Source organism: Lagenorhynchus albirostris, chromosome 19 (assembly GCF_949774975.1).
Source record: "Lagenorhynchus albirostris chromosome 19, mLagAlb1.1, whole genome shotgun sequence".
Lineage (NCBI taxonomy): Eukaryota > Metazoa > Chordata > Mammalia > Artiodactyla > Delphinidae > Lagenorhynchus > Lagenorhynchus albirostris.
The window spans coordinates 50050312-50072004 of record NC_083113.1 but is presented as its reverse complement, the minus strand read 5'-3'; the positions used below and the strand labels follow the sequence as shown (position 1 = coordinate 50072004).

General features: G+C 42.4%; 1 protein-coding gene across 1 annotated transcript in view; it reads left to right on the top strand.

The window, feature by feature from the left end:
- ADAMTS18 (ADAM metallopeptidase with thrombospondin type 1 motif 18) overlaps positions 1 to 20533 on the top strand; it is a 156968-nt gene extending 136435 nt beyond the window's left edge. The window contains exons 21-23 of the mRNA XM_060130062.1: positions 4394 to 4606; positions 10402 to 10549; positions 17753 to 20533. Coding sequence (XP_059986045.1) covers positions 4394 to 4606; positions 10402 to 10549; positions 17753 to 17868 — 477 coding nt within the window. The 3' untranslated portion in view covers positions 17869 to 20533. The remainder of the gene's footprint in view (positions 1 to 4393; positions 4607 to 10401; positions 10550 to 17752) is intronic.
- Positions 20534 to 21693: the final 1160 nt, after the last annotated feature.

The following is a 21693-nucleotide window of genomic DNA, read 5'->3' as shown; positions in this document are numbered from 1 at the left end:
CTTGGCACCTTGGAGCCAACACTTGCACCTCCCTCCCTCATAGAGCTGCTGTAAGTATAAGCTCAGTGTTATCCTTTATTTATTTTATCTTTATTGAAGTAGAGTTGATTTACAGTGTTGTGCTAATTTCTGCTGTACAGCAAAGTGACTCAGTTATACACATGTATACATTCTTTTCTATATTCTTTTCCATTATGGTTTATCCCTGGAGATTGGATATAGTTCCCTGTACTATACAGCAGGACCTTGTAGTTTATCCATTCTAAATGTAATAATTTGCATCTACTAACCCCAAACTCCCAATCCATCCCTCTCCCTCCACCCCTCCGTTTTGACAACCACAAGTTTGTTCACTATGTCTGTGTGTCTGTTTCTGTTTCACAGATATGTTCACTTGTGTCATATCTTACATTCCACATATAAGTGATACCATATGGTATTTGTCTTTCTCCTGACTTATTTCACTTAGTATGATAATCTCTAGTTCCATCCATGTTGCTGCAAATGGCATAATTTCATTCTTTTTTATGGCTGAGTAATATTCCATTGCATATATGTACCACATTTTCTTTATCCAGTCTGTCAGTAGACATTTAGGTTGGTTCCATGTCTTGGCTATTGTGAATAGTACTGCTATGAACGTAGGGGTGCATGTATCGTTTTGAATTAAAGTTTTTTGTCTGGTTATATGCTGGATCATGTGGCAATTCTATTTTTAGTTTTCTGAGGAACCTCCATACGGTTTTCCACAGTGCCTGCACCAACTTACATTCCCACCAACAGGGCAGGAGCGTTCCCTTTTCTCCACACCCTCTCCAGCATTTGTTATTTGTAGACTTTTTAATAATGGCCATCCGACCAGTGTGAGGTGGTACCTCACTGTAGTTTTGATTTGCATTTCCCTAATAATTAGTGATGTTGAGCATCTCTTCACGTGTCTATTGGCCATTTGTACGCCTTCTTTGGAGAAATGTTTATTTAGGTCTTCTGCCCATTTTTCAATTGGGTTGTTTTTTCTGTTGTTAAGTTGTATGAGCTGTTTGTATATTTTGGAGATTAAGCCCTTGTTGGTTGCATCATTTGCAAAAGTTTTCTCCCGTTCCACAGGTTTTCAGTTTTTTTATGGTTTCCTTTGCTGTGAAAAACCTTGTAAGTTTGGTTGGGTCCCACTTGTTTATTTTTGTTTTTATTTCTATTGCCTTGGGAAGCTGACCTAAGAAAACACCGGTATGATTTATGTCAGAGAATGTTTTGCCTATGCTCTCTTCTAGGAGTTTTACAGTGTCATGTTTTATGTTTAAGTCTTTAAGGCATTTTTCATTTCTTATTTTGTTTATTTGGGTTCTCTTTTTCTTCTTGGTGAGTCTGGTCAGAGGTTTGTCAATTTCGTTCACCCTTTCAAAGAACTAGCTCTTGATTTTATTTTTTTCTATTGTTTTTTAATCTCTGTTTTATTTCCTCTAAACTGTATTGTTTCCTTCCTTCTGCTGCCTTACGTTTGTTTACTCTCCTTTTTCTAATTTGCTCTCCTTTTTCTAATTATTTCAGGTAGTAGGTTAGGTTGTTTGAGATTTTTCTTGTTGTTTTGAGGAAGGCATGTATTTCTAGGAACTTCCCTGTAAGAACTGATTTTGCTTCATCCCATAGCTTCTGTGTGGTCGTGCTTTCATTTCGTTTGTTTCAAGGTACTTTTTAGTTTCTTTTTTGATTTCCTTGTTGACCCATTGGTTTTTCTAGTAGCACATGGTTTAGTCTCCATGTAATTGGTTTTTTTCTCATTTCTTTTCCTATGGTTGATTTCTAGTTTCATGCCATTGCGGTCAGAGAAGATGCTCAAAATAATTTCTGTACTCTTAAATGTGTTGAGGTTAGTTTTGTGCCCTAGGATGTGGTCAGTCCTAGAGGATGTTCCATGTGTACTTGAAAAGAATGTGTATTCTGGTTTGTTTGGGTTTTTTTGATGTAATGTCCCAAAAATATCAATTAAGTGTAACTGTTCTATTGTATCATTTAGGATCTCTGTTGTCTTTGATTTTCTGTCTAGAAGATACGTCCATTGATGTGAGTGGGGTGTTAAAGGGAGAGATTGACAGGAATACAATAACAGTTGGAGACTTTATGTCTGTTAGGATTTGTTTTCTGTATTTTGTGCTCCTATATTAGGTGCATATATGTTAAGGAGTGTAAAATCCTCTTCTTGTATTGACCCTCTTATCATTATATAGTGTCCTTCTTTAAAACAGAGGCCATAAAGAAAAAGTCTATTTTGTCTGATACAAGTATTGTGACTCCTGCTTTCTTGTCGTTTCTGTTTGTATGAAGTATCTTCTTCCACCCCCTCATTTTCAATCTATTTGTGTCCTCTGCCCTACGGTGGGTCTCTTGTATTTTAATCCAGTCTGCCACTCTATGTCTTTTGATTGGAGCATTCAGTCCATTGACATTTAAGGTAATTATTGATACATATGTATTTATTGCCATTTTAAACCTTGTTTTCCAGTTAATTCTGTTTCTTCTTTGTTCCGTTCTTCTTGTTTTTCATTTTGTGGTTTAATGATTTCCTTTTATTTTATGCTTGTGTTTTCTTCCTTTTGGTTTTTGTGAAGCTATTGTACGTTTTTGATTTGTGGTTGCCCTGTTTTTCAAGTATGTTCACCCCTTCCTATATCTGCTTGCTTTAGACTGATAGTCAAATAGGCTCAAACACATTCTAAAAAAAAAAAATCTACATTTTCTTACTCTTTCCCCACATTTTATGATTTTCATGTCCTTTTGTACATCTTCATGTTTATCCTTTTGCTGTTCCTGTGTTTATCGTTGCTTTCACAGATAGGTTTTTTTTTTTTCCTTTTGATCTGTATATTGAATTCTTTAAGTGATTTACTTTCCATTTGTGATTTCCTCCTTCCTATATCTTCCTTTCTGTTTAGAAAAGACCTTTCAGTATTTCTTCTAGGATAGGTTTAGTACTGCTGTAGTCTTTTAGTTTTTGCTTGTCTGAGAAATTCTTTCCCTCCCCTTCTATTCGAAATGGTAATCTTGCTGGGTAGAGTAACCTAGGTTGCAGACTTTCCCCTCCAGGACTTTGCTGCCGAGAGTGCCCTCACAGAGAAAGAAGCTCCTATGGCGGTCCTGCCCCCCTCCTAGCACCTCCCCCCCCCAACAATAGTGCCTTGCCTCTCTAATGGGCCCAGGCTTCTTTCTGTCCTCCCTCAGCTGGGGCATACCATGCCCTAGCCCCCTCTGGGTGTCTCCAAGCAACCAACCCCAGTCCTCTCCCTGGGTCTGACCTCCAAATCCCGAGCGTCAGCACCCAGCCCCTGCCTGCCTCAGCGGAGGAGCATCTCAGGCTAGGGGGTGCCGGGCAGTGGTGCCAACCCTCCATGCAGGTCTCTCTCCTCTTTGCCGTCTACAAACTGGTTGCTGTGCTCCTCCAAGGCTCCAAAGCTTCCCCTCTGTCCTGGTTGATCTCCCTGCCAGTGAGGGGACTTCCCAGGGTGCAGAAAGCCTTCCCCTTGCACAGTTTCCTCCCAGGGGCACAGATCCTGTCCTCTCTTTTTTTTCCTTTTTTCTTTCGTCCTACCCAGTTATGTGGAGATTTTCTTACCCTTTTGAAAGTCTGAGGTCTCCTGCCAGGGTTCAGTAGATGTTCCGTGAGAATCATTCCACGTGCAGATGTATTTGTGGCAGAAGGTGAGCTCCATACCCTGGTCCTCCAGCATCTCGATCCCATCCCTGTCCTTCGTTATTTATGATGGTTACACTGATGCCAGTTCTTACGGATTTATTCAGTTCATCAAGGCTTCGTACAGTATTCCATAATACTGTTTAAAACCAAAACAGGTTTTCTCATACTTTTCATCAGCCTCCATCCTTCTCTGTTTTTCCTGCCATACCACAGCTGCAGGTTGTATCTCAGCCAAGAGGGAGGCAGGGTAAAAATGAAGGCAAGTTACTTGTGATCTGACGGTTCTTCCCCTGCACTGCCTCCTTGGCACACCGAGCCCTGACTCTGCAGAGAGGCCTCAGGTATTCCTGGACATCCAGTCACTACACAGAGATCCTGATCACATCCCCTGCCAATCTTGTCTTTCTCTCGGACTTTGTCTCACTCCCTCCACGTGGCATCTCCTGGTCCTGCTGGGCAGGGCCTTATTTTGTTCTACGGTATGGATGACTTCTGTGACCTTGGGAAAGTGACTCCGATTCTCTGGCCTCTACAGCACGAGGGACTGGGTGCAGTGCTTTCGGGATCCAGGCGTGGTGTGGTTGACCTGCTGCAGTCCCGTCCCTCGGATTACACGTGGATGGTGCCTCCTTAGGTCAGAACGCATCTGCGCAGCAGACCTAACGGTGGAGCCTGCACACTGACGCCTCTTTTCTTGGCCCCTAGTGTTCCGCTAGCTGTGGTTTGGGGGTAAGGAAGAGGGAAATGAAATGCAGCGAGAAGGCCTTCCAGGGCAAGCTGGTAACCCTCCCTGAGCGACGGTGCCGCAATATTAAGAAACCAAACCTGGACTTGGAAGAAACCTGCAACCGAGGGGCGTGTCCAGCCCGTCCAGTGTACAGTATGGCAGCTGGGTGGTATTCGTCGCCATGGCAACAGGTGAGTGCACACAGATTGAGGGGTTTTACACCTAGGAGAGATTCAAGAAAAGGAGGCCGTTTACAACTGCTGCTGTTACAGACCTGTCCAAACAACCTGAGCTCCTTGGCCAGCTCCACTGCCCATGCGGCCCTGGGCAGATTCCATCATCTGTGAGCCTCCATTTTCACATCTAGAAAATTGAGATGATAATATCTTGCAGAGCTGGGTTTTTTTTTTTCTTGCGGAGCACAGGCTCCGGACGCGCAGGCTCAGCGGCCATGGCTCACGGGCCCAGCCGCTCCGCGGCCTGTGGGATCCTCCTGGACCAGTACATGAACCTGTGTCCCCTGCATCAGCAGGCGGACTCTCAACCACTGCGCCACCAGGGAAGCCTTTTTTAATGAGTAAATAAAGTCCTTAGTCCCAGGGCCGTCACATCGTGCTGATGTTCAAACCATCACGAGAGTCTTCTGTATTTTAGAAATGCTGCTCAGAGGCTTGACTCGCTTGGTTTTTATGTCATGTTTCTGAATAATATAATAGCTAACATTTGTCAAACGCTTTCTATGCTACGGACTGTACACGCATCCTCTATTCCCTCCGTTCGTTCATCCTGGAAACAGTCTTATCAGTGGGTATTATTGTCCCTTTTTTGAGGCAGGTAAAGCTCAGTGACTTCGGCAATTCAGCCAAAGACACCCAGCTTTTAAACTCAGATGTTAGAGACAGACACCCTTTTCCTCGAAAGACTTGGAGGCAACTTTAGACACACTGCTTTGGGCTAGGATTGGTATGTGATGCTAAGTCTTAGAGAATAATACGCCCTCAGGAATCCAAAGCTGTGTTTTGGTCCGTGCGTTGTTACAACCAATGGGAGTTACATAGCTCTTCAGAGACCCCACTGGCTTGAGAGGTGCTACCCACCTCATCATGCAACACAGGAGCCAGGTAGGTTTGGGTATGTATTGGGGAGGCTCTGGGACCTGAAACATGGAGGAAAGATCAGGGAATTAGCATGATTGCATATCTCTAATTGGCTAGGCTCCTACTAGGCGATATGCCTATTGCTATGAATTCCTTTAAAAAATTTTTATCATTATAACAGATTTGGAAATTGATTCATGTAAAATCATTTAGATCAGGGATCAGCAAATAATTTCCAGTGGGCAAATCACCTCCGCCAGCTGCTGCCTGAATAACTTTTATTAGCGCACAGCCATGCTCATTTGTTTGTGGTGTTCATGGCTGCTTTAGTGCTACAAAGACAAAGTTGAGTAACTGCAACAAAAATCGTATGGCCCATAAAGCCTAAAATATGTACTACTGTGAGAGGAGAGTTCCCCAGATGACAGAGTAGGAGTTCACCCCCTCTCATGGGCACACCAAAATAACAACTATTTACAGAACGACAATTGACGACAAAGACCGGAACCTACCAGAAAAGATCTTCTGCAACTAAAGATGTAACGAAGGAGCCACAGTGAGATGGGTAGGAGAGGCAGAGTCGCAGTATACCCCCAGGTGGGTGATTCACAAATGGGAGAATAGCTACAGTTGCAGAGCTTGTCCCCAGGGAGCGAGGGATCTGCACCAGGAAGATGAGCCTTCAGGACGTCTGGCCTTGGAGGCCAGTGGAGCTTATTTTCAGGAGTTCCGGAGCACTGTGGGAAACAGAGACACCGCTCTTAAAGGGTGCACACAGAATGTCACGCGCTCTGAGACCTAGGGCATAAGCAATGCTTAGAAAGGAGCCTGGGTCAGACCTACCTGCTGATCTTGGAGAGTCTCCTGGAGAAGAAGGAAGCAACTGGAACAAACCCTGGGTACAGACACTGGCATTGGGGGAGCTCATTCTACCACATGGACACTAGTGCTGGCAAGCGCCATTTTGTAACCTCCCTCGAGCTGATTAGCCTAGGGATCCAGCCCTGCCTACCAGCCTAAAGGCACCAGTACTGGGACGCCTCAGGCCAAGCAGTTTAACTGGGTGCAGATGCTGCCTCACCCACCAGCAGGTGGACAGCAGCCTCAGGACAACTGCAGCCATGGCGGGACCCAGCCCACCCACCAGCAGGCCAACACCAGCTCTAAGATACCTTGGCTGCCAGCTGCCCTGGGATCCAGCCCAACTCATCAGTAGGCCAACACAAGCTGTGAGACATGCCAGACCCACAGCAGCTGTGTCAGAAAATGGCTTTACCCACCAACATTTAGACACAACCTCTGGGCCCACTGGACTCTGCAGCCAGACGCCAGGACCTGACTTTGCCTGCCACTGGGCTGGCACTAGCCCCAGGACCTGGCTGAATGCACCAGTAGGTGGGCCTCAGCCCTGGGATCTCCTGGACCCTGACCCTGCTCACCAGCAAGCCAGCACTAAGCCCAGGGTTCTGCAGCCAGCCACCTTGTGACACAGCCTCCCCAAGCAGCGGTCAGCAGGGTTCTGCAGCCAGCCACCTTGTGACACAGCCTCCCCCAGCAGCGGTCAGCAGGGTTCTGCAGCCAGCCACCTTGTGACACAGCCTCACCCAGCAGCGGTCAGCAGCCTCTGCACAAGGCAGGGCAATAAAAGGAATCCACGCTGGAAAAGAAGAAGTAACACTGTCACTGTTTGTAGATGACATGATACTATACATAGAAACTCCTAAAGATACACCACCAAAAAACTACCACAGTTCATCAATGGATTTGGTAAAGCTGTAGGATACAAAATTAATATACAGAAATCTGTTATATTTCCATACACTAATAACAACCTGTCAGAGAAATTAAACAATCCCATTTACAATTACATCAAAAAGAATAAAATACCTAGGAATAAACCTACCCAAGGAGGTAAAGGACCTGTACTCATAAAACTATAAGACACTGATCAAAGAAACTGAAGAGGTCATAAACAGATGGAAAGATATACTGGGTTTGTGGATTGGAAGAATTAATATAATTAATATTGTTAAAATGATCATACTACCCAAGGCAATCTACATATTCAGTGCAATCCCTATCAAAATACCAATAGCATTTTTCGCAGAACTGGAACAAATAATCTTAAAATTTGTTTGGAAACACAAGAGACCCTAAATAGCCAAAACAATCTTGAGAAAGAAGAACAGAACTGGAGGTATCATGCTCCCTGACTTCAGACTATACTAAAAAACTATGGTAATCTAAACAGTATGATACTGGCACAAAAACAGACACATGGATTAATGGGACCGAATAGAGAGCCCAGAATTAAACCCATGCACTTAAGGTCAATTAATCTACAATGAAGGAGGCGAGAATATACAGTGGAGAAAATAGTCTCTTCAATTAGTGGTACTGGGAAAACTGTACTACTGCATGTAAAAGAATGAAATTAGTACATTTTCTCATACCATATACAAAAATAAACTCAAAATGGAGTAAAGACCTAAATGTAAGACCAGAAACCATAAAACTCCTAGAAGAAAACATAGGCAGAACATTCTTTTACATAAATTGTAGCAATGTGTTTTTGGGTCTGCCTCCTCAGGCAAAGGAAACTAAAGCAAAAATAAACACATGGGATCTAATTAAACTTAAAAACTTTTCACATCAAAGGAAACCATAGACAAAATGAAATGACAACCTACCGACTGGGAGGAAATATTTGCAAATGATGTGACTAATAAGGGGATAATATCCAAAACATATAAACAACTCACACAAATCCATATCAAAAAACAAAACAACCCAATCAAAAATGGGGAGAAGAACTGAATAAACAAACACTTTTCCAAAGAGGACATGCAGATGGCCAAAGAGTACATGAAAAGATGCTCAACATCACTGATCGGCAGAGAAATGCAAATCAAAACCACAGTGAGGGGCTTCCCTGGTGGCACAGTGGTTAAGAATCTGCCTGCTAATGCAGGAGACACGGGTTCAAGCCCTGGTCCTAGAAGATCCCACATGCCACAGAGCAGCTGAGCCCATGCGCCACAACTACTGAGCCTGCGCTCTTGAGCCCACGTGCCGCAACTACTGAGCCTGCGTGCCTAGAGCCCGTGCTCCACGACAAGAGAAGCCACTGCGATGAGAAGCCCACACTGAAGAGTAGCCCCCACTCGCCCTGCAACTGCAGGAAGCCCGCCCGCACACAGCAACAAAGACCCAACGCAGCCAAAAATAAAGTTACATTAAAAAAAAAAAACAGTGAGATGTTACCTCACACCTCTTAGTATGGCTATCATCAAAAAGAACGCAAATAACAAATGTTGGCAAGGATGTGGAGAAAAGGGAACCCCTATACACTGTTGGTGGGAATGTAAATTGGTGCAGACACTGTGGAAAACAGTATGGACATTCCTCAAAAAACTAAAAATAGAACTACCATATGACCCAGCAGTTCAACTCCTGGGTATGTATCCAAAGAAAAAGAAAACACTAATTCAAAAAGATACATGCACCCTAATTTTCATAACAGCATTATTTACAATAACCAAGATATGAAAGCAAACTAAGTACCTATCGACAGATGAGTGGCTATAGAAGATGTGGTACATGTATATAATGGACTACTACTCAGCCATAAAAAAGGAAATAATGCCATTTGCAGCAACATCAATGGACCAGGAAGGTATTATGCTTAGTGAAATAAGTCAGATAGAGAAGGATAAACACTGTTATCACTTATATGTAGAATGTAAAAAATATAGAGAACAAACCAGTAACAGAGTGGGAGGGGCATTAAAAGGTACAAACTACTGTATATATAATAAATAAGCTACAGTGACATGTTTTACAGCACAGGGGTTATAACCAATATTTTATAATAACTATAAACGGAATATAATCTATAAAAATTTTGAATCACTCTGTTGTACACCTGAGACTAATACAATACTGTAAATCAAATAAAAATATCTACTGTCTTGCTCTTTACAAAAAAAGTTTGCCAACTTCTGGTTTAAATGATTTGATAACACTGATACAGCTATATTTGAATTTGGGGCTAAATCCAAAACTCATACTCTTTTTACCTCAACGTATTTTTTCCTCTCAAATGCCAATCCATATAGTGATGCTTGTCCAAGATGAAGTCCGCACCTGTCCACAATAAAATAAGAAAAATAATAAGGATAATTTAGTGAATTTTTTAAAAGCAAAATACATATAAAAATCTATTTAAAGGGCTATCTTTTCCCCTGATAATATTTTCTTGTTTTCCAGGCACAAATATCTTTATATGTGTGCCTGGAAAAATATAACTTGATACTCCTTATTAGTCTTTTTTTTTTTTTTTTAAACTTCAGTTGGACAGTGAAACAATTGACTTCTAGGAAGCACCATATCCACCAGGCTAACTCAGAATTCGGCTGGGCACAGAGGGCATAATTCCAAAGCTGTCTCAGAGAGTTACTTCTTTTGCTGTCCAAGTTTTGAACTATCCCCCCCACTATCGTATCTACAGAGATTGCCTGGAATTCTTTAAATACTGTGATGAATTGCCTAGATGTGTCTCTCTTTGTTTCTGCATTCTTATAGCAGCTTCTGTATTTCTGGAAGCTCTCTTCTTTATGAGTCACTTAACTGGGAGACACACATTCTTGGGGGAGATAGACAGCATTTGCTTAAGAGCCTTCTAATCAGATCCCATGGCTCCCACATGTTAGAAGAGACTCAGTGTACCACGAGCACATTGTGCCTGGCTCTGGACAGTCCCTGTTTTATGGACAGGCATCTTGGCGATGTCATGAAGCATGGGGATTCCTTCTATTTGATGTCACTGACATCAGACAGGACACCATCCCGATTGTTCCTGACTCCTTCCTCTTTTCCCTTTTCTGCAGTGCACGGTGACCTGTGGAGGAGGGGTCCAGACCCGATCAGTCCACTGTGTTCAGCAGGGCCAGCCTTCCTCAAGTTGTCTGCTCCGGCAGAAACCTCCGGCGCTACGAGCCTGTAATACAAACTTCTGTCCAGCTCCTGAAAAGAGAGGTAAAGGACCCCGCGTGCCAGTCAGTTTTACTGCTCTTCGGAATATCTTTCAAAAGCCTACCATATTTGATTGCGTAGCTTATGCATCGCACAACACTAGGGGGCGCCATTCACATCCAAGTCTATGTGAAGAGCACTCCTGAGAGGTGTACAAGGCACAACAAATCCAGGAAAGTTCCTGCTCAAAGTGATCTTGTTTGCATGGGTATGCAAGAACATTTAATTCTACAATTAATGGCTTTTTAGCCATTCATTTTTACTTTGAAAGGACGAAATGGTAATGTTGCAAGGCCCTTTTCTTAAACTAAGTTTAAATTGAAAAAAGTAACCACCATGTGCCAAAGCCATAAAAAAGAATGAAATAATGCCATTTGCAGCAACCTGGATGGGCCTAGAGCTCATCATAAGTCAGACAGAGGAAGAGAAGTATCATATGATATCACTTATATGTGGAATCTAAAAAAAAAAATGATACACATGAACTTATTTACGAAACAGAAACAGTCTCACAGACTTCGAAAACAAACTTACAGTTACCAAAGGGGAAACGTGGGGAGGGAGGGATAAATTAGGAGTTTGGGATTAACATATACACACTACTATATATAAAAGAGATAACCAATAAGGACATACTGTATAGCACAGGGACCTCTACTCAATATTCTGTAATATCCTATATGGGAAAAGAATCTAAAAAAGAATGGATATATGTATAACTGAATCACTTTGCTGTACACCTGAAACTGACACAACATAGTAAATCAACTATACTGCAATATCAAATAAAAATTACATTTAAAAAAAGAAAGAAAAAAAAAGTTGAACAAAGTAACCACCATATGCCAGAGATAATGCTGCCCCCAGAATGCAAGAGTGAACAAGAATTGCCCTCTAGGAACTTATGTACGCGGACCTCTCACTGCTGTGGCCTCTCCCGTTGCGGAGCACAGGCTCTGGACGCGCAGGCTCAGCGGCCATGGCTCACGGGCCCAGCCGCTCTGCGGCATGTGGGATCTTCCCGGACCGGGGCACGAACCCGCATCCCCTGCATCAACAGGTGGACTCTCAACCACTGTGCCACCAGGGAAGCCCTAGGAACTTACATTTTAATTGAGGCGACAGATAAATTACAATTGCAGTGAATATGCATTATCCTAGCACTACACCTTGAATGGTTTTTTTTTTGGTTCAAGTTAGGTCAAATGAAGTACAGTGAGTGCTGATGGCAAAATGGGAAATTCACTTGTCTGAGTGAACCATACTCTTCTTCACTAGTCCATCTTATTTTAAAGTAATCTGACAAACACCAGGAAATATTTCTTCAGCCTAATCAGATTTCCTTGTGCCCAAGAATCATTTTCCATCGTGTACCTGCTGAGTTTTCACTTTATCCAATCACAGCTTTTTGAAAACTGTCCAGTCTCTTACCCCAGGTTTTCCAATTTGTGGTGAATCAGGTTCAGCCCTGTTCCTCACTTCCTCTTTCACTGTCCATACCACTTCCCATCTCTAAATTGATGTTGTTGTTTATCTCCTTCTTACAGCCTTAGCTCCAGGCATCAATTTTCTCTCCTCTGCTCTTTCTCCTTTCTTATCTGGGGTTTGCACAAGATAAGAAAACAAATAACATAGCAGAGCCAGATCACCTCTAAGGCAATGCCAGAATCCTACAAACCTGCAGCCTTTCTCAGCATAAAGCTTACAGGGGAAGAAGCAAGTGGTCATATACTCCCAGACTGACTACCCCTTTCCTCACCATCGGTGATTTTTCACTTACACCCTTTAGTCAGTTGGCCACAGACAAACCCACACATACAAAGGCTCAGTCTGGAAGGGCCACAAATAAAGGGCATGCCCCCTCAGTACTTTCAGAAAGGCCAAAGGCCAATGGCCAATCCTGAAAATACTCGAGAGTACGTATTTCCTGGGCAGGACCGTGAGGTAGGGAGAGTCAAGAGGCATGCTAGGGGCAAGGCGGTGGGGAGGCTGTCGATGTTTATTATTTTGTGCACCCGTCACCACACATGGCACACAGTAGGTGCTCAACACGTGTTACATGAACAAATGCAGGAGTGTGTAAATAAAGGACTGTGTGTTAAGTACTCTTGTTTCCCCTTTACCGCTCTTCTAGGGATAAAAGAACATGGCAGGGTCTTGTTCTTAAGCCACAGGGAGCTCAGTGTCTCAAAAGAGGAGAAAGACACCACTGCAAATAAGACAGGGGGAACGTCCCTAGCGTTGTGACGGCGGTGAGCTCTAGCTGGTTTGCAGGGATGGGGCGAAGTGAAAAAGGAGGATGTGGGGAAAGGCTTCCTGGAAGAGGGACTTCTCTCCATGCCTCTTGACCGAGTCAGGTCTCCTTTTAGAAAGAGGAGTAAAATGAGAAGGCAAATATGAAGGACACAAGCCCAGGTGTTTCTTCCTGGCCAAAAACGTGGGCTATAGTCTTACTAAGTTGGAGATTTCCTCTCAGTTCTCCCATTGCCATCCCCAAGGTAAGGAGGGTGGCATGCACACGCTACTGCCCAGAAGTCTTCCTTCTTATGTTGCTGGCTGGATGCCCACTGGGGGAAGTGATTTGAGTGTATTTTCGGCCCTGAGTTTTCAGGAACTGTGAGTGGGCAGTAAGCATTCCCGTGGGGATACAGGGAAGAGGTTTCAGTTCTCTGAATCTTCTCTGAGACCCCTGCGGGGGGGCTGCGTGCTCTGCTAGGCACTGTGAGAGTTTCAGACATACAGTCTTGCCCTCAAGGAGCTGACAGTCAGGTGGAAGTTTTGAGGCATTGCAGTAACTCAAACTGGACCCCAGAGCAGATGTTTCTTCCATCCTGTCTTCCAGGACAGCCAAGCAGGTGTGACATCCCTCACACCCCCCGCCATGCTGGCAGCCGGTCTAGGGCATTCACCTCATACCATCATCACTGTGGGTTGCTTTACCTGGATGTATTCATTGGATCTCCACTTTGGGGACCAACCCTATGACTTGGTATTACACATATTTTATGTGTAAGGCTTATTCAGAAAAGAGCAAAGCCCTGGGCTGTAACCACCAGACACTTGTCGGTCACACTGCCCTGTAACTGGTAACCGTCTGGAAGATGCCTGGACTGCAGACTAGTGAGATGAAGTTGGAGATGACTAGACACACAATACAAACAAGCTACTCCTCATGGAAGTCCTCACGTCTTCAAGTCGGGAGGGGGACGGGTGGGCAGCACTGTACAATGAAAGGAGCAAGGACTCTGAATTCATAAAAATAGATTTGATATAAAATAGACAGCTAGTGGGAAACAGCCGCATAGCACAGGGAGATCAGCTCGGTGCTTTTTGACCACCTAGAGGGGTGGGATAGGGACAGTGGGAGGGAGGGAGACGCAAGAGGGAAGAGATACGGGGATATATGTATATGTATAGCTGATTCACTTTGTTATACAGCAGAAACTAACACACCATTGTAAAGCAATTATACTCCAATAAAGATGTTAAAAAGAAAAAAAAAGTTAAAAAAATGAATAAATAATGTTGGTGAATTTAAAATAAGAATCTGGATTATTAAAGTTACAAATCTTTGGTCTTTATACCTTTAATAAAACATGCATCTATTAATAATGGGGAAAAAAATGGATTTGAGTCCACATTGTGCCACTTACTGTGTGGACATGGACAAGGTTTTAAACTTTCTGAACTATTTATAAAATGGACTATTTATAAAATTATTTATAAAAATAGTTTTTTATAAACTATTTTTAAAACTATTTATAAAACTATTTATAAATAGTTTTAAAACTATTTATAAAACTATTTATAAAAAGCATTTAAGGTAATGCTTACCTTAAAAGGTTACTGAGAGTTAAATAAGGTAATTCAGTTCTTAATACTTACCTATTTAGTGCTTACTGGGAACCAGGAACTGTTCTGATGTCTGACTGTAGATAGAGCAGGGAACAAAATGGGCAGTTTCACCTTCATACCTGGAAACAGACAACAAACCAACCAATTAATGTACAATGTTATATGGCAAAGTAGCAGAGAATAAAACTGAAGAAGGGTGTATGACAAGAGAATAGTTGGGGTTGAAGAGGTGGTGGGAAAACCAGTTTAGATAGAATAGTCAGGCAAGGCCACTTTGATGATGCGATATTTAAACAGAGACCTGAAGACAACCTAAAGGAAGGTGAGCTATGTATGCATCTAGGAGAGTGTTCCTGGCAGAGGGAACAGCAAATGCAAAGGCCCTGAGGCAGGAATATGTAAATCTGATCAAGGCAGGACAGCAAGACACCTGGAGTAGGATGAATACAGTGAAGGGGGGTTAAGCCATGAGCTAAAAGTGATCCTGGAGGCCCTGTAAGTTATTATAAGGACCTCAGATAAAAGTCTGAGGTCGACGGAAGGCAACAGAGAACTTAGAGCAGAGGTGCAGGAGGATCTGACTTGGAGATCATTGGCACTTATACTGAGATGAGGGCAGGGGACCTAGAACAGAACGAGGACTTGTCTGCTCTGCAGAAGGCAGCTCCGACAGTCCAGCGAGGGGACGAGTTCCCACTGGGGCAGTCGCAGGTGTGGGGGTGGCTGGATGCTGACTGTATTTTGAAGATGAAGCCAAAACTATTTGTCAGTTGTTTGCATGTAAGATGTGAAGCTCACTCTAGGGTCATCCTTAATAGTGTAAATAAAATACCTGACTCATAATAGAAGCTCGAATAACAAGCTACTAGTAATGATCATGATAACTATAACCCAACACGGCACTTATACTGATAGCACAGTGAGACCCCTCATGTCTGCTTCGGGACTTACGTTTAGCTTATAGCACAAGCTGCAGCTACCTGTCAAAATTCCATTCTTATCTCGAGAGGGGTAAGTGACGATAAGCAGTGCAGTTAGGACCATGCTTTTAGCGGTCTGTTTTTATCCTCCAGTATCTCCACTGCATCAAGAAGATAATCTCTACAATCTAAATAGAAACTGATCCAGACATACATTCTGATTGATTAGGGTACATGCTAATGGGGTATAAGACACTGTACAAGTGTATATTAAAAAATAATTGAGGGGCTTCCCTGGTGGCGCAGTGGTTGAGAGTCCGCCTGCCGGTGCAGGGGACGCGGGTTCATGCCCCGGTCCAGGAAGACCCCACATGCCGAGGAGCGGCTGGGCCCGTGAGCCATGGCCGCGGAGCCTGCGCGTCCGGAGCCTGTGCTCCGCAATGGGAGAGGCCACAAAAGTGAGAGGCCCGCAAAAAAAAGAAAAAAAAATTGAACTTGAAGATGTATAAATAGACACATAGGCAAAGTATTCATCTCATGTCTAGCTTCTATCTCTAACAATACATCCTAAACCAGTCTCCTGGTGCCCTACCTCCACTGCTATAGAGGTCCCCATGTCAGTAAACATGATCCCCTTCTTCTAGATGCTCAGGTCAAAATCCTAGAGTCATTCTTGATTCTTCTTTTTCTCTCATACCCTTTACCAACCTTTCAGTAAATCCTTAAGACTCTACCTCCAAAATATACCCAGGACTTATTGGAAAGACAATAACAACTCCATTTCATCCTCACACCCAAGTTGACAGTATAGTTTCAGTTGGTTGTTTCAGCCATGAGAGGTACAGGGAATTTATTTTTTCAACAAATACTTTTTGAGTAGCTACTCAGAAGACACTAGATGTTGGGAACAAAGCAGTGAAAATAAGTAGATAAAATCTCTGCTTAAGGATCTTGCACTCTAGAGAGGACCCAGATAGTAAACATAATATGATAAATACCAGTAAATCCAGTGTAGAAAAATAAAGCAAGGGAGGGCATAGGGAGTCCTTCCTGGGAGGCCAAGGGGCTTGCTGTTTTTATAGGGTGGTCAGAGAAGGCCTTACTGATCGCTGACCTCTGAGCAAAGACTTAAGGGAAATGAAGAAGTGTCTCAGGTGTCTTAGGGGAACCAGATCCTAGGGCCTCCTTGTCAGTCATTGTAAGGACCATACCTTTCACTCTGAGTGGATGGGATCCAGTGGCAGAGTTAGGGGCAGAGACATGACATGAATGTATTTCTGTGTTAAAAGGATCACTGGAGCTACTATGGGACAGGGGTGAAGTGTGTGTGTATAAGAGGGAGTTTTAGGCAGAGGAACCAAGTCTTAAGGAAGGGAAGAAGGAACTGTAGGCAGTTCTGAATCGCAGGAGGACAGGATAAAAATTGGGAGCAGCAGGAAAAACAGAAGAGCGGCAACCTTTCATGACATGTCTAAAGGCACACAGGGGAGCCACTGAAGGATGAATTCGGAAGGGACATGATTGGGTGCCTGTGGGCAGAGTGTGGTTTTGGGTGAGTTGAGGGTGACTTAAGGCTTTCATAGAGAAAAAAATTCCATCTATGAATGAGAGTATAGGGTAGACCCTAAATATTTCTGAAGTCAAAAATCCTTGAGAATCCAGTAGAATGACTGAACCCTAGCTCCTAAAACATGCATTTATGTTTACGTAAAGAGAAATTTACATACAACTTCATGTGCCTTCTGTACCTCCTGAGGCCCTTTTGGGTAAAACCCTTTGATGCCCAATGTTCTGCTTCCAATAGATAATCACGTCTGTTATCTTAAAGAACTAAAGAAGTTTGAAAAGATTGGTGCTGACTTAAATTCACTTATTTGCAAATTGGCCATGAGATTTTATTTAAACCTACACAGGATGCGGCAGCTGGGCCTTAAATCCAGGTTTCCTGACTCCCAATATATTAGGTTCACTGCTCCCCAAAGTAACATGCCTCGATTAGCAGCAGCAACCCAGGGGTGCTTGTTAGAAATAAAAACTCTCAGTCTTCACCCCAGACCTTCTGAAGCAGAACTAGTGGTTTAACAACACCCTCAGGGTATCCCTAATGCGCTGTTCTAGGGTACGTCCCTTGGAGGCAGAATGGTAGCCCCCGGGTTATTTGGGAGGATCTGACATTAACCTCAGGCTGGATATGACTTTTTTCAAACACCCACTTTCCCCCCCACCTGTTTACATTTTGTTAATGGTTATGGGTCCCTTTAGGTGTCTTAATCCTGCTTTCCCCACTCTCCCACCAAAGTCCTAATGTATAATGTAAGAACCACTCAGGGCACAAGGCAAGTCGACCCCAAGTCTTTGTTCTCTAGGCCCTGACCTTAAGAAAAAGGCTAAGAACCTATCCTAATGTGCTGAATGTGTTCTCTCACCTTAGAGGATCCATCCTGTGTAGATTTCTTCGGCTGGTGTCATCTTGTGCCTCAGCATGGTGTCTGCAACCACAAATTTTACGGCAAACAGTGCTGCAAGTCATGCACAAGGAAGAGCTGATCTTGACACCCTTCCAGCCCGGAAAGGGCCAGGGTCTTACCTCCCAACCTCCAGAGAGACCAGCCACGTTCCCATCGAAAGCTGAACACTGCAAACCACGTGTGAGCTGACCGCAGTGTTGGAGGGGCCCGCTCTCAAGTACAGACAGGCTCCTTTTTCAGTTCCCCAATGCACATGGTACTCAGAAGCACTTGAAAATGGGAAGCGATGACAAATCTGATTTACAAAAACGTAAAACAGAAAGAGAACAGCTTTGATTTGCACTGTTACACGCAAGAAGTGATAACTTACAATGAGATGGAACAAATTGTGACAAAGTGAGACTCTTGTTAACTTTGGGACAGACCCCCCCCCCTGTGAACCTCAGAGGGTTCCATGACCAAGATGTCAGTTGTGAAAAGGCCCTTTAAGACTTCAAGTCAAAGACTGAGACTTGGAGCAATCAAATGTGGACGGAACACACTGCCTAACTTCCTTGGAGCTCACAGTTTGACGCAACTGTGGACACCCCAAACCAGAAGTTACACAAACGCCAGATGGTGCTCGTGACTGTGCTTGCTGCTGGACTAGCAAGCTTCATGTCCTGTTTATTTGGGTGTGTGTGTGTGTGTGTGTGTGTGTGTGTGTGTGTGTGTGTGTGTGTGTGTGTGTGTGTGTGTGTGTGTGTGTGTGTGTGTGTGTGTGTGTGTGTGTGTGTGTGTGTGTGTGTGTGTGTGTGTGTGTGTGTGTGTGTTGTTTTTTATTATTTTGTTTAAAGTATATTCTACTTATAGACAGTCTCCGAGACTAAAATTCACAACTTGAAAAGGAATATTCTGAAAACAGGGCAACGTGAACTAGTTAAGATCGCCACTTAATTGAAATTCACACTCTGAAAAAAAGGAGAAAAAAAAAAACCCACAAAACACTGTTGCCCTACACACTCTATCAACCTCATAATTTTTGGTGCTAGTCGAACAAGTACTCAGGAGCCTCAAGTCTGCTCTTTGGGAATCACAATTGGTGAGATGTTCATTTCTGGTAAAAATCTAAGAGGAGCTAAACAGCAAAACAGCCCTGTTTTGAAGGAGAGGAAAACATCATTTATAATGCTCCCTACATATTATCAGGGATGCTTGGAAAATTAAAGGCCGCTTGTGGTTTTTTTTCCCTACCAACTGACATGTTTAAATTTGCCCTAGGATTTAGTTAACAAGAAAAAAGTCACAGTAGCAATAGAAAAATCCATCTGTCTTCTTGCTATGTGAATATTAATAAGTCATAATATGCCAAGACCCTTCAACGAATAAGAATGTTTTATAATCTTTCAGGTCATAGTTTCAGTGTTCAGAAACCAGCTGTTGGTAGGCACTAATGAGCTTAAAATTGCGCTCAACTGGAAAAATACCACAGTATTTTGCCAAAACCAAAGTAACTTACGAGACTGTGTCCTTCTGTAATTTTTTGAGATGTGGTTATTAAGGGCATATTTATATAATTCTTCTCTATTCCTCAATGTCTTTGATGAATGTAACCCAATTTTACTGCTTTAAAAAGTCTCAATTCAAACAGGGATTTGCCAGCTCAGCACAACCAACGAGACAGCGGTTTGTTAAATTTAGAGCATCCTTTGTTCCATTCTAATTAGAATCATGCATTCTCAGATCTCAGAGAAATGATGATTAGAATATTCTCTCAATCTCCTTGGCTTGGCCGAGAATAATGGCCATTTTATCATAAAAAAATATATATATATCGTGCTACATCACCACCCCCTTGCCCTCTGAAAACTTGCAAGTTGTTTCTTTATATAATTATCATTTTATTATTTTATGGAGAATTAATTTATTAATTAATAGCCTATTCATATGTGTTCTCACTTGCTTCGCTAAGTGATATTAATTCTGAGGAAAAATGTTGAATAAATAAACATGGGTTATAGAGAAAAGTCAAAATATATGTGTAATATTTAATTATTTTATAAGTTTTATAATAAAGTGTTCTGTTTCTTTGTCTTTGAAACTTGTTAAGTTCTTGAATAAATTAGTGAGAAGCCAGTGATTACCAAGGTGATATAAGTGTACAAATGTTGATTAAGAATCTCAGAGTAATTTCTCAAAAAGTTGAGAAATGGTTTGGGGTAAGATATTCATTAATCATTTTTTTTGTTTGTGTATGAGAAAATTACAAACCGTCAAATGCTGGAATGAAATACATGACATTTACCATCTTGTGGAGATACTGAATTATTTTTTTTCTACTCTTAATAGTCATGTAATCATTTATTTATGGAAATCATCCAAGTTAGATAAGCCATAAATGTAGTTGCATCTCTTTTTTTTTCTGCTTGAAAATCTTTTTGCAGAAAGCAAGAGAGGGAAGGGAAAGGAGGGGGGAAAAAAAAAACTAATAAATTGAAAAGCAAATTGCTCTCAGGTTTTTGAAATTTTGAATATTCAGACCAGAGAAAAATAAAACTATCTGGGCAAAGTAAGTCCAAATGACCTGAATAAACAGTATTTTTTTCCTACATGTGTGATTGATATATATATATATATATATATATACACACACACATATATATGTATAAAACTTATGCATGCTATTTTTAAAATATATTTAAGAGGATTTTTAAGTGAATTATTGCTATTTGGCAGACATAATAAAAATTATGGTTAATAATGAAAAATGGAATAGATGGCAGATAAGTTACCTTTCTACTACCTTGTGTTAATAAAATATTATTAATAAAAGCAACCATATGTTATCTTATTTAATCCTCACAACAGCCTAGTTAGGTAGATACTATTATCTTCCCTTTGCAGATGGGGACTCTGAGATTCACAGAGATCACATATTTGGCCCAAGGGCACATGGTCATTGAGTGATGGGTCAGGACTCAAATCCAGGTCTGTCAGACTTAAAAGGTTATTATTTTGTCACTGTGCTGCATCACCCTGGGAAAGATTTTTAAAAAGAGACAGAGAAAGAAAAAGAGAAGTCCATCTAGGCCTTAGAATTTTGTTATGGCCCCTGAGACACACGTGAAGAGGGTTTGACAATAAATGATTTAACAGTGAAGAATTATGGGGAGAGCTGGGATGACTTAAGGTGGGGCATTGGAGATGGGAGGCAATACATTCCCACTTAGCCTGTCTTTTCAATAAAGGATGCTTAAAGACTTGTTGGGACTTCCCTGGCGGTCCAGTGGTTAAGACTCCGCGCTTCTACTGCAGGGGGCGCAGGTTCAAACCCTGGTGGGGGAACTAAGATCCCACATGCCGTGCGGAGCGGCCGTAAAAAGATACCTAAAGACTTGTTGCATAAGTCTTTATTCTTTAATAACTGTTTCCCTCTGGGATGGTAGTGTTTCCTGGGCAGCAGGACCTCAGTGTCGGGAGCCTGCAAAGCCAAGTCCATGAGGATGGAGAGAGAGAGTGAGGAACAGTGCTCTTGGCATAGATTCTATATGCCAACTGTGGGGAAGGACGCTGTCACAGCAGCATGCATGATGCAAGAGATAGTTTATGGAATTAACTGCATAGAACCCGTTACTGCAAAACATGATATATCGATAGAAAAGGCCACTTACTTATGTCCTATACAGGTTTATTTTGGAAACTAAAAATTTGTTTGCAGATTCCGTGTATCGTCTGCCTTACCTTATCTTTCCCATAAGATTTTAAGTCCTCAACTCCTCTGTGGTCGCCACTGATGCTGAGGCTCTGAACACCTCATCAGTCACCCCTGTATCTGGGTGATTTTTACCTTCGTCCTCTGGAAGGTACCACAGGAAGAAGTGATTCTTGAACTGCTGTCATTCATTTACTATAAATCTTGAGTTTC